This window comes from Nicotiana tomentosiformis, chromosome 5, assembly GCF_000390325.3.
Source record: "Nicotiana tomentosiformis chromosome 5, ASM39032v3, whole genome shotgun sequence".
NCBI classification, from domain to species: domain Eukaryota; kingdom Viridiplantae; phylum Streptophyta; class Magnoliopsida; order Solanales; family Solanaceae; genus Nicotiana; species Nicotiana tomentosiformis.
The window spans coordinates 13709764-13728976 of NC_090816.1; the positions used below are offsets into that span (position 1 = coordinate 13709764).

At 38.7% G+C, this 19213-nt stretch overlaps 2 protein-coding genes across 2 annotated transcripts; both read left to right on the forward strand.

The window, feature by feature from the left end:
- The first annotated feature begins 796 nt into the window (after positions 1 to 796).
- Positions 797 to 1105, forward strand: LOC104094644 (monothiol glutaredoxin-S1-like). Its single transcript, XM_009600608.4, has one exon. The coding sequence runs from the start codon at positions 797 to 799 to the stop codon at positions 1103 to 1105; it is 309 nt and encodes a 102-aa protein (XP_009598903.1).
- A 16255-nt stretch (positions 1106 to 17360) lies between these two features.
- LOC138891943 (uncharacterized) lies at positions 17361 to 17675 on the forward strand. The gene has a single exon (XM_070175632.1). It carries the CDS (start codon positions 17361 to 17363, stop codon positions 17673 to 17675), a length of 315 nt encoding a protein of 104 aa, XP_070031733.1.
- Positions 17676 to 19213: the final 1538 nt, after the last annotated feature.

Genomic DNA, 19213 nt, shown 5'->3' on the forward strand with positions numbered 1-19213 from the left:
GCTATATATATTTCTTTTTCTAACGTAATCCCTCGAAAAAAGAATTAGAAACGTGGAATATTGAAAAATTGAGTTTGAAAATGTTATCTACACCCAATTTGATTTTATGACTAGGTTAAGTAAGAAAGATTAATGATCTTTCTTTCAATCAGTATATATAGCCTATTTACGTTGAATTGTGTCTAACATTATAAATTTTAATGTTGAACTCATAGGTATATACTGTAATCACAACAAACATCAAGTGTTTATTAACACAAGAATATAATTATATTGCAAATGATAAATAAGACAGAACCTTAACAAACCAGTTATTTTACAAGCAAATGAGAAATAAGTAATAACTACAACCATTTGAGAGATTAAAAAAACATTTAGTTATATTTGCACCTTATACTGTCCTATAAGTCGAACAATATTTCAATGGAAATATCTCCTCATTTATTTAGGAATATAATCAACTTTATGCAACTATATAGCATTTCCTAAAGAAAGACAAGTGAACCCTTTGTCAATCAAATGATCAAGGAATAATTTGCATATCCACCGACTTGTCCCTTTTGGAAAATTCTGTAATCTCTTTTTCTGTTCGTTTTGATCCCATGCACCACTTTAAGCCTTATATATACCCTTTCTACAACTTCATGTTTATCATAACAATTAAAGCCTCCAATTAAACTCAATACAGGCAGCTTTTTCTCTCTACTAGCCTTCACAAATTTCTTCAATTACTTTCAGTTACACTTATTCACAAAAAAAGAAAAAAAGAAAAAATTCTTTTGAGATCTAAAATAACATGGATATGGTGATGAAGTTGGGAGCAGAAAGTCCAGTAGTGATTTTCAGCAAAAGCACTTGTTGCATGTCTCACAGTATCGAAACCCTAATCCGAGGTTTCGGAGCAAATCCTACAGTTTATGAGCTCGATAAACTTCCAACTGGGAGGCAAATGGAGAATGCATTGGTTGAATTAGGGTGTCAACTAAGTGTGCCAGCCGTGTTCATTGGCAAGGATTTTGTTGGTGGTTCTAATGAGATTATGAGTCTTAATGTTAGAGGCAAGCTCAAACAATTGCTTCTAAGGGCTAATGCTATTTGGATATAGAGATCAATTAATTACTAGCTAGCTAGTAAGTCTAGATCATCGTCTTATAGTAGTGAAATCATATATATAGTAGTGAATTTATCACAAATATATTTTGTTTCTTGATGTACTTATAATAAAAGTATGCTTTTTAACTCAAAGTGGTAAATGAATCTACGACCTTGTTAACCCAATTCCCCAAAGCCAATAGTGTACTTTGTGTTAGGGAAAAAACAATATCCTAGCCCATGAATAATAAGCATGATAAATAACAATACCACAAGAAAGTAACAACAACATCAAATTTTTTAACAGGGTAAAATACAATATTCGAGCGCAACAATATAATACCACTATAATATTACAACTTGGTAGTGTCAAGAAATTACTACAACTTCAAAAGAAATAATACTCTTTATTTTAAATACCACACTACAATATTACTCATACTCTCTATTTATCTCACATACTACAATATGTGGATTACTCTTTCTACGCTTTATTGCGCTCCCTTTGATGTTGGTGTATTTGAAATGAAGAGCTGAAGCATCCTTTTATAGCAGTGAGGAACCGTTCCTCCAACCAATCAAAGGATTGGATTTACAATTGCATATTGCAGATTTTCATAACCTGTTACACCGTCCAAAACTTGTTGCAATTTGGTTTTGCTATTTCTTTTTTTTGTTGTTATTGCAACTTGGTGTCTTTTTTCTTTTTTTCTTTTACTTCTTTTATTTATATGGGTCACACAAATCTCTCCCTTAATTTTTCTTTTTCATTTCAAGTCTTGATCTCTATCTCTGAAAATCATCAAACTTGAAAGGTTTTGTGAAGATATTTACAACTTGATCATGAGACTTCACATATTTGAGCTCGACTTCCTTATTGGAAACACATTGCCTTTGCTTGTAGCCTTTAGCCACAAGTCTTGCCTTGTGTCTCTTCATCTTTCCATTAACATTATTCTTTGCCTTATATACCCATTTCACTCCGATTACTGGATGACCCTTGGGAAGAGTTGTTAACTCCCAAGTGCTATTTGTAACGACCCGATCAGTCGTTTTGAGCATTTACGCTCCTTTTAACTATTTGAAGTCTTGAATAACTTCCTACGAGGTATTATGACTTGTGTGAATTTTCGGTTTTGGTTTTAAGGTATTTCAGAGTTAACTTGGAAGAATGAATTTTCATGTTGGAAGCTTAAGTTGAAATAGTTGACCAGACATTGACTCATGTGTAATGACCCCGGAGAAATTTTGCTAAGGAAATTAAGTTTTTGTGGTGCCGAGGTAGATCAATTAGTACAATGATTATAGAAATACACTGATGTGTAAAGGAAAAATGTTGCCGGAAAAAGGGTCATTTATGCGACCACTATGCGGTCGTACAATCACTCTGCGGACCACATAATGGTCGCAAAGTGGATCAGGAGAGGGGCAAGTATGGAGGAAAATTCGCGGCATATTATGCGGCCGCATATCGGTTATGTGGTGCATTATGCGACCGCAGAATAGGTCTGCGGACCACATAATGACCGTATACAGAGGCAACCTTGCCCAGTTCCGGAGGCCACATTTCGCGGCCATTTTGCGAGCCGCAGAAGCGTTATGCGGTCGCATATGCGACCGCATAGTGTGTTTCGAGGCTTAATTTTTCTGATTTTATAAATCCGACCCCATTCTTATAAAACACTATTGGGGGTTATTTTGAAGGATTTAATATGATATTTTAGAGAGAAGTGAGAGCATTTTAGAGAGAGAAAGTGAAGACTTAGTCATTTATCCATCAATTCTTGTTCAAGGTTTGAAGATTTCACAAGGATCTTGCTAGGGCTTCAAAGAGATTCGAACCATTCGGGAGTTGATACGCGCATAATAGGATTTTTGGAGCATTGTTTAGCTTGCTCGACATTGGATTCAGCTTGTTCGAGGTAAGTAACTCTTCTAATCTTGGAGTTGAGGATATAAACCCTGAATATATGTATTTTGTGAATTGTTGGAAGGTGACGCACATGCTAGGTGACGGGCGTGTGGGCGTGCACTATAGAAATTGTGACATAATTATTTTTGTGAAATTTTGTAGTTAAATAATCTTGGCATTTTCCATGCGGTTTTATGTGTTAAAGAAATTGAGCTGAAAAGCATATTAAAAATCATGTTGAGGCTATGTGCTAGTATTATTGGGACCCCACAGAGGTCATATTGCTGTAAATTATTCTGTTAAATTGAAAATTCATACTCAGTCATATTCATTTCATTGCATATCATATCTCAGTCTCTGTTGCTATTTATTGATACATCATATCATCATTTTTGGGCTATTTTTTATGATATTGTGAGCCCGAAAGACTGGAGAGATTGATGACTAAGTGAGGCCGAGGGCCTGATTGTGAGGATGAGTACCATAGGCTTACCCCTCATGTAGATCGACACTAATGTAAGCTCACTAGGCTTGAAATCAAGTAGGACTTCTTTCGGGATGTAATGAAGGTTTTTGGATTTGGGTTGGATACAATATGGGTGAGTGGTTACACCTTTCCTTAAGCACTCCATTTTTTATTTAACGGCTCACAATTCACCAATTCTTTGAGGCACTTTCTTTTCCTTGGGGAACTAGAGAGACTTAATATCACTCTTTTTTGATCATTGCATTCATTTCCTCCATCTTTGATTTCTCCATGTTTGGGATCATTACCTCTCTTTGAACCCTTCAACTCTTCCACTTATTCACTTTTTTGTATTTTTCTTTTTTGTTCTATTCTTTTCTTGCCTTTACTTCTCTTAATTTTTCTTTTTCTTTTTGTGCCTTGACACCTTTTTCAAGTTCCTCGTCTCTCCCCCAAACTTATGATTTTATCCATTTGTTTCACAAGAGTGTTAAGGAAAGCTCGGTTGCCAAGAGAGGATCACGATAAAACGGGTAAAGGCTTGTAACATGATTGTCAAATGAGAAAGGCTCGAGGCTCAAAGGGGTTGACTAGGGATAACAACATTGGTAGGAAATAGAAAACTCAAACGGGCCAAGGAAAGCCTACAATCACTTCTCAAGCCAAGCAAAACGTAAGATTTTGCCTTAAAATACATCCAGGGCAAGTTCTAGACCTTTCGCACTTGTGCTTGGACTAGAAACAAAGCATCTCACCCCTCACACAACTATATTTTTAAAGAGGATAGAGTCGAGGGTCCACAATGACCACATTCACGATTGAAAATCACTATGATTCAATTAAACTACTCGATGGTTGCCAAAGTCAAAACAAGAGTCACAAAGTCACTAACTAGAACTATTTATTTCAAAAACCTTGTTTCTAACCATAAGCACGTAGTTAAGTGTATTGGTACCAATTGAAGCATGTTTGACTCTTTGAGTATGACTTAATTAAGTCTTTTTATTCATTACTACTACTATTATTACCTAAACACCAAAAATAGACTCATTTCTGTAAGAAGGTTGTTACGCCATCCATTATTGGGACGAGTCACCCGGTTCACACAACACCCACATTGATAGGGTACCCGGCCATAATAGAGGCAACTAAGACTGCTCGAGGAATCAGCAAGTGAGTCTCATTTTGACTCGGGTCCAGTCTACTGCAGATAAATAATTGCTACCCTTTTGCTTCGAAGCTCAGTGTGCTCCGGTGGATAGGAACCCCAGCGGTGATCCATGGTGGTGGTGGTCCTGGTGCAGCTAGAATCTCCACTAACCAAGGATGAAATGCATCCCTAAGTGCACACTTTTCCAGGTATTATTTTGGCTCGACATCATCAAAGCCCAAGTATGTGTTCAGTGTGTGCTGATCAAATCGCACTTTGAGGTTTCGCACTTTTTGTCACCTTTGTCCCCTTTTTGATATGCTCAACATTGGCGTAGAATTCCAGGACAAGGAATTCCTTAGCATCCACCACACTCTGGATAAGCCACATCCACCCTTTGCGTTCTCTAAACTACCTTAGCTTGGCCAGGTTGTACCTCTGTAAATCTGTCAGTAAGAACTGTCGCTCAAGTGTTAGCGACCTCGCCGTCCACCATGTGCGAAAACTAGTGAAAGTTTCTCGGCTGACTAATCGGTCCTCCCAAACCTCTTTCTTCTTTGTTCATTCAATCCTAGTAGTTGTGGCATCTCCCCCTCTACCATCATCGGGTATGTCTTGAATGGGTGTATCCTGTGTCATAGGGACTGGTGTTGCTGAAGGCTCAAAAGCCTGACTAGCACTTTCTGATCCCTCGAAAGTGCTATGTGATAAGGACGACTTATCCCTAAGTTGAAATCTCCCTAATAGCCTGGACTGTACTGCCGGTTATTCCTGAACAGAGGCCGAGTTGCCCTCTGATACATCCCTAGACGGGGCATATAAACTCGTCTCGGGTAGATCTGTACCTCTCCCTCTCCCGACTGTTATCATTTTCTGATTTTCTATTATTGGGCAATAGGTAAAGCATACTTGCCTCATACCCGAGAAGGTTCACCCCTCCTTTTGGAAGTGTCGTCTTTACCTCTAGATCGAACGATTGTCTGTATCAAGCAAAGGCGGTTGTTAGTTGCAGTTCAATGTTAAGGCATACATAGGAGATAGGCAAGACTATACTAGAAAACACAGTGAGGGTCACATACACAATATGCTTGTATGGTAAGGATCTGTGGTCCGCACAATTTTATTGCGGCCGCAGATGAGGCCTTGCGGACAACACATTTTAGCTTTGCGGTGAAAAAAGTGAAGTGCGGTCCGTACATTTTAGCTTTGCGGTCACAAAAGTGAAGTGCGGTCCGCACAATTTCACTTGCGGCTGCATCTCAGAAATCCAAAATATGCCAACTCTCTGATGTGCGACCGCAACATAATTTCTGCGGTCCGCACAATTAGACATGCAGCTGCACATTTGAGTCGCACAATGAAAACTCTTAGATGACAGTGAAAAGGTTTTTTTGCGACCGCAGACCCATTCTTTACTAAAGCTGCCCTAGAATCATTTTCTGCGGACCATACAATTTTGGGTGCGGTCGCCAAATTCAAAATATACGAATAGTTCAATATTTCAATCTAGGGTTTGAAATTTTTTGTGCATTAAAGCATAAAGGCATGAAAATATGTTAACCCAATCCCCATAGAACATGTACTAGTTAACCCACTACAGATTTACCCCCACATGAATACACAATTGAATTCTATTGATAAATAGCCTCAAAATAATTAAAAAGCTACAAATTAAAATAAAAAAAAGAAAACTTCTAACAAGGAATTTAAGCATACCATATGTGAATGAGTGCAAAGGATGAGTGATCACAATTGTTGGGCGTGTGGGCAGATAATTCACCAAGAAATTTCACTATAGTGCAAGTTTTGTGCTTAGAGAGGGAAAAGTGTAACAATTGCCCTGGCCCTCTATTTATACTATTGATTTTCTAAGGGAAAGAGGAGCAAGTATGGCCGCACAATTTCAGTTGCGGTCTGCACTCTGTTACCTGGTGAGCTTAAGTTAGTGCCTTATTTGTAGTCCACAGAATATTGCGTACGACCGCAGATTCTTTGTTGCGGCCGTAGATTTCCTGTTGCGACCGCAGATTGGCCATTTTTTTGACAGACCAACTTCATAGAGTTGGCATTTTGAATCCTCCATTTGTGCGGTCTCCAAGGTAACTATGCGGCCGCAATGCTCTTTTGCTACAACACTCCAAATTGTGCGGTCTGCACTTCTTTCAATAATTAGCCTCATTTTTGTCCATCATTCCTGTAAGTCACACTCAGCCCTGTAGCACACTTCAAATCAAGTTAGCTAAAAAATAACACCTAACTACAAAAGAAAAAAAGGAAAAGAAACATGGGTTGCCCCACAAGAAGCGCCTGATTTAACGTCGCGACACGACGTAGAATACCATAAATTGAAATGAATGACCGCCACGACATGGCTATCTCCAATTTTTCCCAAATAGTGCTTCACCCGATGACCATTGACTCAGAATACTTCATTATTTTTTTTCTTCAAGTCCAATGCACCAAAAGATGTCACACCCACAATTTCAAAGGGACCACTCCATTTAGACTTTAGCTTTTCGGGGAACATCCTCAACCTTGAGTTGGATAACAATACGAGATCGCCCACCTTGAACTCTTTGTTCCAAATGCATTTGTCATGAAGATATTTTATCTTTTCTTTGAACAAGGACGAACTTGTATAGGCATGGTACATGAATTCATCCAAATCATTCAAATGTGCATCCCTCAAGTTAGAAGCTACATCCCAATCAAGATTCAACTTCTTTAGAGACCACATAGCCTTGTGTGCAAGTTCCACTGGAAGATGAAAATCTTTTTCGAACACCAACCGATACAACGACATTCCGATAGGTATTTTGTAAGCCGTCTATTAAGCTCATAATGCATCATCAAGATTCTTGGACCAATCCGTCCGGTTAACATTCACTGTTTTGGATAAAATACTCTTTATCTCCCGGTTAGGGACTTCCACTTGACCACTAGCTTGTGTAGCACACTTCTCGCTTCATTGTTGGGTAGAGCAACGACCTCCACCCATTTGGAAACATAATCCACCGGGACCAAGATGTATGCGTTTCCACAAGAACTCACAAAAGGACCCATGAAGTCAATACCCCACACATAGAAACTATCAATCTCCAAAATGGTGGTGAGGGGCATTTCATTTTTCTTTGAGATTTCACTGGCTCGTTGATATTCGTCACATCTTTTCATTAGCTCACTAGCATCCTTGTAAAGAGTGGGCCAATAGAACCCGCAACTCAACACTTTAGCCGCCATTCTTGCTCCACCGTGGTGAGCACCATATGTCGAAGAATGACAAGCCCTAAGAATTTCACCTTGCTCTTCTTCCGGTACACATCTTCTAATCACCCCATCCATACAAATCTGAAAAAGGTATGGTTCATCCCAATATTAATCTTAACAATCCCGTTTGAGCTTCTTACTTTGGTTTGAAGAGAACTCATCCGAGATGATTCTACACACAAGAAAATTTGCTAGATCCGTAAACCATATCACCTATTTCATTGAAATAGCCAAAAGTTGCTCATCGGGGAAGGAGTCATTGATTTCAAGTCCATCATGCGGTCTCCCCTCCTCCAAACGAGACAAGTGGTTTGCCATTTGATTTTCACTCCCTTTTCTATCTTGGATGTCAATGTCAAACTCTTCCAACAAAAGCACCCATCTCATCAACCGAGCTTTGGAATATTTCTTTCTCATAAGATAACGAAGTTTCGCATGATCCGTGTGGACAATAACCTTTTCACCCATCAAGTACAAACGAAACTTCTCAATTGCAAACACAATGGCAATGAGCTCTTTATCCGTAACGGTATACTTGACTTGGGCACCATTCATGATATTACTAGCATAGTAGACTGGATGAAAAATCTTGATGATGTGTTGCCCCAAAACTGCCCCAACCACTACGTCACTTGCATCACACATGAGTTCAAAAGGGACACTCTAATTTGGAGCGGTGATGATGGAAGTAGTTGTCAACTTGAACTTTAACAATTCAAAGGCTCTCATGCAATCATCATTGAAGTTAAACTTAGTAACTTTCTCAAGAAGCTTTCACAACTGGTTTACCACCTTAGAGAAATTTTTGATGAAACGCCGGTAAAACCCCACGTGGCCTAAGCAATTCCGCACACCCTTCATCGAAGTTGGAGGTGGAAGTTTAGAAATCACCTTAATCTTTGCCTTGTCAACTTCAATTTCATTCTTTGATATTTTGTGGCCAAGGAAAATGCTTTCCTCGACCATGGAATAACACTTCTCCTAATTGAGCACCAAATTTGTTTCTTCACATCTTGCCAATACGTTATCTAAATTTGCAAGAAAATCATCAAAAGAATATCCAACCACCGAGAAGTCATCCATGAAAACTTCAAGGTTTTCCTCCACCATGTCTGTGAAGATAGCCATCATACACCTTTGAAAAGTCACCGGTGCATTGCACAAACCAAATGGCATTCGCTTGAAGGCAAAAGTACCGTAGGGACATGTAAAGGTTGTTTTCACTTTATCCTCTGGAGAAATAAGAATTTGGTTGTAGACCGAATATCTGTCAAGAAAACAATAGAAAGAATGACCGGCCAATCTATCAAGCATTTGATCTAAGAAAGGAAGTGGAAAATGATCCTTCCTAGTGATTTTGTTGAGCTTGCGATAGTCCATACACACTCTCCAACTAGTCACCGTTCTTGTAGGAATCAACTCATTCTTATTATTGGTGGCCACCGTCATGCCCCCTTCTTCGAGACACATTGAACCGGAGAAGTTCAAGAACTATCAGAAATAGGGTAGACAACCCCGATATCCAACCACTTGATAATCTCCTTTTTGAACACTTCTTGCATAGCCTCATTGAGTCTCCTTTGATATTCAATAGATAGTTTGGATCCTTCCTTCAAGTTTATCTTGTGCATGCAAAATGCGGGGCTTATCCCCCGAATATCAGTCAATGTCCACCCAATAGCTTTCTTCCTCATATGTAGCACCACCAATGTAGAATCTACATGCACGTTAGTCAAACAAGAGGAAAAAATAACTAGTAAAGTAGAAAAAGGGCCAAAAAATTCATACCGAAGATGTGGAGGCAATAGGTTCAACTCCTAGGTAGGAGGCTCTTCAATGGAAGGATTTGTGGGAGGAGTTATCCTATTTTCAAGATCCAAAGATAGTTTCCGTGGTGCATAATTGTACGAACCTATTCCTTGCAAGGAGTTCACCCATTCCATGAAGCCATCTATCTCATCATCATCAAAGTTAAGCATGACGGCCTCCAACATATCACCAACATTGATTGTGACACTTGTATCATCAACAATAACATCGGTCACTAAGTCCACAAAAGATCACACCTCGTTGCTATTTGGTTGTTGCATGGACTTACACACATGAAATACCACTTTTTCATCACCCACCTGGAAGGTGAGTTCTCCAGGTTCAACATCATAAAGATCCTTCCCCGTAGCAAGGTGAGTTCTCGTGACGAAGAAGCGGTCAATGACTTTTGAAACTATCAAAGGCACTCATCAATTGCACAATTGCACTAACTGGATGAGTGACTTTGATAGTTTCAAAATTCATTGACCACTTTTTCGTCACGAGATCCTTTATAAACTTTTCATAACCGGGCATTTGTTCCAAAGCTTATACTAATGGCACATTGATTGAGAGAGTCTTCATCATTTGAATGAACTTTTTGAATTGATTCTCACCATTTTGTTTGGCAAGTCTTTAAGGGTATGGAGGTGGAGGTTTAGGCAATTGTGCCTTAGACTTTTGCGCTACCGGCTCCGGTATGTCAATAATGTGATCCCTAGATGGGTTCACCTCCTCTTGGGTCTCTTCCACACTATCATCACTATCAATACAAATTTCATCATTTGATTGCACCACATTGTTCAGGACCTCTTCTTTTTGTACCACTTGCTCATCATCCACAAGTTGCTTTTGACTTGAGGTGGGTGCATTCCCACCTCTTCAACTGCTTGTAGTAACGGCCATGGCATGCCCTGGGTTGTTTCCACCCTTTGGGTTTACCACTGTGTCACTTGGTAGTTCCTCATTAGGACGAGAATTTAGAGCTTGAGAGATTTGCCCTATTTGAACTTCTAAGTTGCTGATCGATGTGTTATGTAAGGCAAGTTGGGCATCCGAATCGGTATTCTTTTCCATCATTCGCTTGAACATGTTCTCAATATTCCCCATCTAATTGTTTGAAGAACTAGGACCATGGGAAGGATAAGGAGGCAGGTTGCTCGGTTGTTGATACATCGGGGGCCTTTGAAAACCTGACCCCCGATTGCCTTGATTATTGTTCTATCCTCCTTGATTGTTACCCCCCAATTTTCTTGGTTATTTTAACTCTAATTTCCTTGATTGTTGTTGTTATGCCAATTCCCTTGATTGTTTCCACAACTCCAATTTTCTTGGTTGTTAGAATTCCAATTTCCCTAATTGTTTTAATGTCTCCATTGTTGTTGGGTTGGGCCTTGGAATCTGTTTCGTTGCCCTTGAAAGTTGTTCACATATTGCATTTCCTCTTCTTGTTCATTGTAAGAATTGTCTTGATCAAAACCACTATCCTCTTGCAAATAATTTTCCACTCGATATTGCACTTTTGGACCCTTGGTCCTCCTTTTGTTCACCATCATGTTCACTCCCTCCATGACATTGATTTGCTTAAGATTTTGCACTTGTTGAAGTTGAGCCTTTTGTTAATTGATCCATGGTGGTTGTCAATTCGGTGATGGATTGACCATGGTCATGCAACTCTTTGTGAAGGTGGATCATGTTGGGACCACCTTGTGGAACATTAGCCCGGGATTGCCATGCCGATGATGTTTTCACCATTTTGTCTAAAATATCACACACCTCCACATAAGGTGTAGTCATGAAGTTTCCACCGGCAAGTTGATTCACTATACATTGGTTGGTTGTGTTGATCCCACGGTAGAAAATTTGTTGAATCATATTCTCCGTCATATCGTTGTTGGGACATTCCTTAACCATTGTTCTATAGCATTTCCATATCTCGTGTAGCGGTTCATTTGGCTGTTGCTTTAATGCCAAAATCTCATCCCAAAGTGTAGCCATGTGTCTCGGATAGAAGAACTTAGAAATAAACTTTTTCGCCAATTCATCCCAAGTGTGAATGGAATGGTTCGACAAACGTTCCAACCAATCTAAAGTTTTTCCCCTTAGAGAGAAGGGAAAAGACTTAGCCTCAATGCATCCTCGAAGATATTTTTTTTGTTTTCTCCCCTAACAAGTATCCACAAACCCCTTCAAATATTTGTATGCATTTTGACTTGAAGCACCGGTGAAGAAACCTTGTTGCTCTAGCAAAGTGAGCATCACATTGGTAATTTGAAAGTTGCCCACCCTAATACAGGGAGGGACTATTGCACTAGCCTATGCTTTATTGGGTAACACCCGGTGTAGAGCCTCTCGTAGTGGAGGTGGGGGTGGAGCGGGGACATTATCATGAGGCACTCAGTCTCTTTTATTGGATTGCGGTTCAAGAGTAACCTTATCAATTTGCTCATTTTCGACGTCCACATCCCCCAAAGCAATATTTCCGAGCTCATTGTTTACCATGGTTGTACCTATGATTTCTCAAACAATTTAGGAATACGGAAGGAAAAGAAGATACACCAAAAACACACCCAAATATATAGCTAAAATCGGTTTTAGCTCCCCGGCAACGGCGCCAAAAATTGATCATGCCCAAAGCACACCTCAATAGAGATAAAAAACGGTCGTCTACAATAATAAAAACCAACTAAGAATCGGGGTCGAATCCACAGGGAGCTAAGATGGGAGTTAGGGGTATATATTTCAATTTGCGCAACTACATTATCTAGATTGCACTAAATTATATACCCATAAGGTTTACTAACTAGGGTTCGATCACAACCCTAGTAAAATTCTAGCTATTCATAATAGGGTTTGAAGAAAATAAGGAAAAAACTTGTTAAACATATAATGGAAGCTTAAAATGAGTAAGTCTATTATAAATACACCAAAGCAAAGTAAAGCTTCCTAAAATAGTAAAGAAAAACTGCTACAACAACTTCAAAGATTCAAACTTGACCTAATTTTTTGAAACTCGTCTATTTATACAAGGCTAAAAATCTCAGACAAAAATGTCCCTCGGGAGGTTTTGTGGCAGCACAATTCGATGTGCAGTCCGCAAATTTCTTCATCTGGCAGGAGCTAGAGTTTTGCGACCGCACATTTCTGAACTGCGACCGCGAGGCATTCTTCTGCGGCCGCAAGGCAACTCTTCTGTGGTCCGCAGATTTAGGATTGCAGCCGCACAATTCTTGTGCGGTTCGTAATTCATAGAGGCTCCTGGACTTGGTGAAGGAGGTGGAGTTTCATCTTGCACAAGTTCCACAGTCTCTGGTTCTTTTTTATCACCAAAATATGGAAGAAAATCATATGAAGTTTCTTCCTGAGCTTCCCAATTCCATACCAATTCTTCATCAAATTCAACATCACGACTCACCACCACCTTGCCGTTGCTTGGGTTGTATAACTTGTAGCCTTTTGAACTCGTATCATAGCCAACAAATGCATGCTTGACACTTTGATCATCAAGTTTCACTCTCCCTTGCTGTTGCACATGAGCATAGGCTATGCTCCCAAAGATTCTCAAATACTTGACACTTGGCTTTCTTCCACTGCATGCTTGTTGATGGATTTGATCTCTAACATCTCTTATTGGAGACTTGTTGTTCAAATAAATTGCATAAGAAACAACTTCGGTCCAAAATTCCTTGGGCATACTTTTAGCTTTCAATATACACCTAGTCATTAAATTCATTTGAAGTGAATTCGCCTCCTCTTTCAGACCTTAAATATTTTATTTCATAACTACTTTCTTTTTTCACAAGTACTTTAAAAATTTTAAAAGCAGCAAAAGCTTCAGATTTTTGGTTCGAGAAATAACCCAAGTCTTTCTACTAAAGTCTTCAATGAATTGCAGAAAGTATTTACTTTTATCAAATGAAGGTGGATTGATTAGTCCACACACATCAGTGTAAACAAGTTGGAGTGACTTGGTTGATCTTGACATGGTCTCCTTTGGAAAACTGCTCCTTGTATATTTTCAAGAAAATAAGCTTCACATAATTGATTTGGATTGTTGATTAATGGTCTCCCATGCATCATATTTTTTCATCCCATTGATTTGAGCGCTTCAAAATTCAAGTGCCCAAATCGCATGTGCCAACACCATGATTCATCTTGCACATTATCCTTCAAATACTTTGCATCAATTGTCTTAAGATTCAGAGAAAATAATTTATCCTTTGCCAAATGCACATTAGCAATTAGAATTTCACTTGAATCTCTCAGCCAAAGATGTATATCTTTTATGTAGATGTCATATTACTTTTCAAGAAGTTGGCCCAAACTCAAAATATTTCTTTTTAATTTTGGCACATAATAAACATCTTGGATTAACTTGTGGCCACCATCTTTACAGGAGATTAGAATTGTACATATCCTTTCGATTTGAATCTTTGAGGTATCTCCAAAAGACACATCACTTCTCACCGACTTATTGATATCCACAAACTTGTCTTTGCATCCACACATATGATTGCTTGCTCCATTGTCCAAATACCACGAGCTACAATCATCCATGTCTTCTTCTTTGAGTGCCAACAACAATGTTGACTCATCTTCTTTTTTCTTGTCGTCAATAACGTTAGCTTTCTCTTCAATACTGCTACGACATTCTCAAGAATAATGGCTAAATTTATTATAATTATAACACTCAATTTTTGATTTGTCATATATTTGTCAATTATTTTCTTGATAGTAGCTGCGTCCTCTTCCTCCTCTTTGTCTACGACCATGACCTATGAATGTATGGTAGATTTTAACTTCATTGTTGAAGTTGTTACCATTAATTCTTCCTCTTCCATGACCTCCACAGCCTCGTCCATTCCCTCGATAGCTTTTTTCACCTCCATAATCCTTAAAGATGCCTGAATTTTAAGAAGTTGCTCCAGTGACACTTCTTTCCTCCTCTTGATCTTTTCTTCATGAGCCTGTAAAGAACCCTCCAATTGCTTCACTGTCATAGTGTCTAAATATTTAGACTCCTCAATAGCAAACATCACAAAATCAAATTTAGGTGTTAAAGTGCAAAATATCTTTTCTACCACACGTACATCTTCTATGTCCTCTCGTATCGTCTTAATTGATTTACAATAACTTTCACTTTTGAACAATAATCCGAAATACATTCGGATTTTTTCATTTTTAAAACTTCAAAATCAGTCCTTAGAGTTTGAAGTTTTACCTTTCTCACCTTGTCAACTCCTTGGAGAGAATTTTGTAAAATCTCCCAAGCTTCCTTAGAGGTGGTAGCATATGCCGCATTCTCAAACATAACATCATCCAAACATTGGTGGATGAGCATGAGGGATTGTTGTTCATTCTTCCTTGTCTTTGCCAATACATCTTTTTTATTTTTAGGCAGAGCTTTCTCATTATCGGGTTTTGCATACCCTCTATCTACGATTTTTCACACATCATGCGAGCCAAGAGTGGCTTTCATACGTAGACATCATTTCTCATAATTATCTTTTGTGAGACGGGGTACTGAAAAGATAGTGGACCGTTACTCGCCATGACTCTGATACCACGTTATTAAAAAAAATAATATCCCGCACAGAAATAATATCCACGATAAATAACAATACCACAAGAGAGTAACAACGATACCAAACCTTTTAACAGGGTAAAATACAATACCCGAGCGGAGCAATATAATACCATTATAATATTACAACTTGGTAGTGTCAAGAAACTACTATAACTTTAAAAGAAATAACACTCTTTATTTTAATCATCACGCTACAATATTACTCCCGCTCTCTATTTATCTCACATACTATAATTTATGAATTACACTTTCTACGCTCTATTGTGTTCCCTTTGATTTGTGTATTTGAAATGAAAAGCTGAAGCCTCCTTTTATGGTAGTGAGGAACTGTTCCTCCAACCATCAAAGGATTGGATTTACAATTTGGGTATTGCAGTTTTCCATAACCTGTTGCACCGTCCAAAACCAATTTGCAAATGTTTTTGCTGTTATTGCAACTTGTTTCATTTTGAGGAGAGAAAAATTTGTTGCATTAATTTGCAACTTGGTGTCTTTTTTCTTTTTTTCTTTTACTTCTTTTATTTATATGGGTCCCATTTTGGTCACTTATTCTTGTAAGACTATATTTACCAACGATATAAAGAACGTTTATACTATCTAGACATATTTATCTGTTATAACGAATAACCTGTCTTATTTTTAAAGATTACAAATTTCACATAGAGCCCTGGCGCAACTGCTCAAACTTTGCGCGTCATGCATCTCTTAGACTCTGGGGAACATACTCCCTCAAGAACATATCCGAGAACTGAGTCCAAGTGAGTGACGCTGCCTCAGTCGGACTACCCAACTCATATGCACGCCACCACTAATAAGTCGCTCCCTTAAGCTGGAATGTAGTGAAATAAACCCCACTAGACTCCACAATACCCATAGTACGAAGGATACGGTGGCACTCCTCAAGAAAACCTTGGGCATCCTCTGACGTCAATCCGCTGAAAGTAGGAGGGTGGTACCTCTTATACCTCTCGAGCTTGAGCTGCTCCCCCTCAGAAACTGCTCCTCTTTTATGAAGGATTACATACAAATGTCTTTTTAGTGACATAACAATATTATGTTTTTACATTATATTGTCAGTGTATATATATAATTTAACTCTCGAAAGTATTATTTCAAACAAATAATTAATACTACTTCATACTAGTTTGCTATTGCTATATTTTACAAAAAGCTGGCTCTGCTGTTCCTTAATTTAACGTTTAGAGGAAATTTTTCTGCGCTAACTAGTTAACTGATATTAGCAAATGGAGCATTTTATGCTAAGATTATTTTTCCTTAGGTAAAGAGCAAAAAGATCCAACTAGCCCTAATCGCGATTATGAAATAGCATAATGCTACTAATGCTTCTTCTTTCTGTAATGACCAATATTAATTATTTATAATATTGTCCCTTTTTCAACCAGACGAGGGACATTCTGACGCGCTACATTCAAGGGAGGTGCCGTGGTATATGTTGTTTGTAAATGATATTGTATTGATTGACGAGACGCGAGGCAGTGTGAACGCGAGGTTAGAGGTGTGGAGGCAGACCCTGGAGTCTAAAGGTTTCAAGCTGAGTAGGACCAAGACAGAATATTTAGAGTGTAAGTTGAGTTGTGAGCAGTGGCGGAGTCAGAATTTTCATTAAGGAGAGTCAAAATATAAAGAAATAAACTCACCAGAAGTCAAGGGGTATCATTATATAGTATATATATTTAAAAATATTACCGAGCTAAACAGTGTAATTTTCTGACGAAGGGGTATAAGTTGACACCCCTTGAGTGCATTTGGCTCCACCACTGGTGGTGAGACTCAGGGAGGGAAAGGGGAGGTGAGGCTGGACTCATAAATCATCCCTAGGAGAGGAAGTTTTAAGTACCTTGGGTCTATTAATCAGGGGGATGGGGAGATTGATGAAGATGTCACACATCGTATTGGGATAGGATGGATGAAATGGAGATTCGCTTTTGGTGTTTTGTGTGACAAAAAGGTGCCACCAAAACTTAAAAGTAAGTTCTACAGAGAGTGGTGGTCAGACCGACTATATATGTTGTATGGGGCTGAGTGTTAGCATGTCAAGAACGCCCATGTCCAGAAGATGAAGGTAGTAGAGATGAGGATGTTGAGATGGATATGCGGGCACACCAGATTGGATAGAATTAGGAATGAAGTTATTCGCGACAAGGTGTGTGTGGCCCCCATTGATGACAAGATGCGGGAAGCAAGGCTTAGGTGGTTTGGACATGTGAGGAGGAGGAGCACGTATGACCCAGTGAGAAGGTGTGAGAGGTTGACATTGGAGGACCTACGAAGAGGTAGAGGTAGGCTGAAGAAGAAGTGGGGAGAGGTGATTATGCAAGACATGACACAACTTCAGCTGACCGAGGACATGACCCTTGATAGGAAGATGTAGAGGTCGAGAATTAGGGTAGTAGGGTAGGTGGTAGATTGTTTATACTAGTAAGATTAGTACGCACTCTCGCATTCTATTGGCAGTAGGTTTCTGTGATTACCCGTCATTTTCTTTCATTTTGATCATCTTATTATAGTGTTGTTTCTATGCTGCTTTTATATAGCTTTTTGGTGTTATCCCTCATTGTCTATCTTTTAATTAATGTGGTGCTTACGTTTTCCTGAGCTGAGAGTCTATTAGAAACATCCTCTGTACTTTCACAAAATAGGGGTAAGGTCTCCGTACACACTACCTTCCCTAGATCCCACGATGTGGGATAATACTGGAATAAATATATAACAAGAATTCTTGGAATTCCTTGGGGATTCTTGATTGGTGCTGAGCTAACTATAGCGCAAAGTCGAATCTCTTTGGTTAATAAAATCCAACAGGTTTATTGCTCCCAGGGGGTGCAGATTCATAATAGGCATATAAAAATTATTGTACGTCAAATAACATCAAAAGTGTTGGTTTCAGAAGATGGAATGTCTAATGTTTTTTCACTCGGAGAACTTATTGGATTGTTGCGAGCAGAACGAATGGGGCGCGCTTTGGAAGAAGCGATCTGTTACCGAGTCGTCTGTATGTTGTTGTTCCCTTTTTCAACCAAAGAAAAAGAGTTTCATTTTTCTTTGTAGCTTTCTCCCTTCCCTTCTGTACCCCTTCCCTCCTTCTATTTTTTGTTTTACTTGTATTTTCTTTTGTGGCTGTCCTTTTTGGGATTTAGCTTTTCATTCTTACGCAAAAGAGGAGGAGAAAAGAGAATTTTAGGAGCATAAAGGCATTGCATGCTTGGGATGCTACGAATCGATCTCGTTAAACTTTAATGTAAATGGACAATATTCTTTTTTCGAGTAGCATCAGATTATATAAAAAGATGTCATGTATATAGATCGATCTGAATCATGTCTCTTATCTATGAATAGACTAAGATCATGTCTCACCTATGTGCTGGCACTATTTCAACTCCATAAAATAGGGGCGGAGCGAGCGTTTTTGTTTGGGATTCGGTCGAACTCAGTAGCTTTAGTGTAAATACTATATTTATTTAAGAAAATTCATTGACATGTACAAATTACAACAACAACAAACCTAGTGTATTCCCATAAATGGGATCTGGGGAGAGTAGTGTATACACATACCTTACCCCTACCTTATAAAGATAGAGAGGTTGTTTCCGATAGACATTAATATGTACAAATTATTTATTTAAAATTTAGTAACTTAAAAGTACTAAATTCTCGAATTCATAAGTTTCAAATCATGGGTCCGCCTCAAATAAAAGATACTACCCCTATGAACTTAAGTTTGAGCACTAAACATTTTTCTTTTTTTATCTATCTTCACTAGCCATCTGAAGGGCACATTGTTCACCTCCAACTTCAACCAAAAATATTGTCAATTGCCACATAATTCTTTTGAGATATAGAAGCTGATCATAGCGTCTTTTATGTATTAAGGAGTAAAATATACTAACCACAATGATAGTACAAATTAAC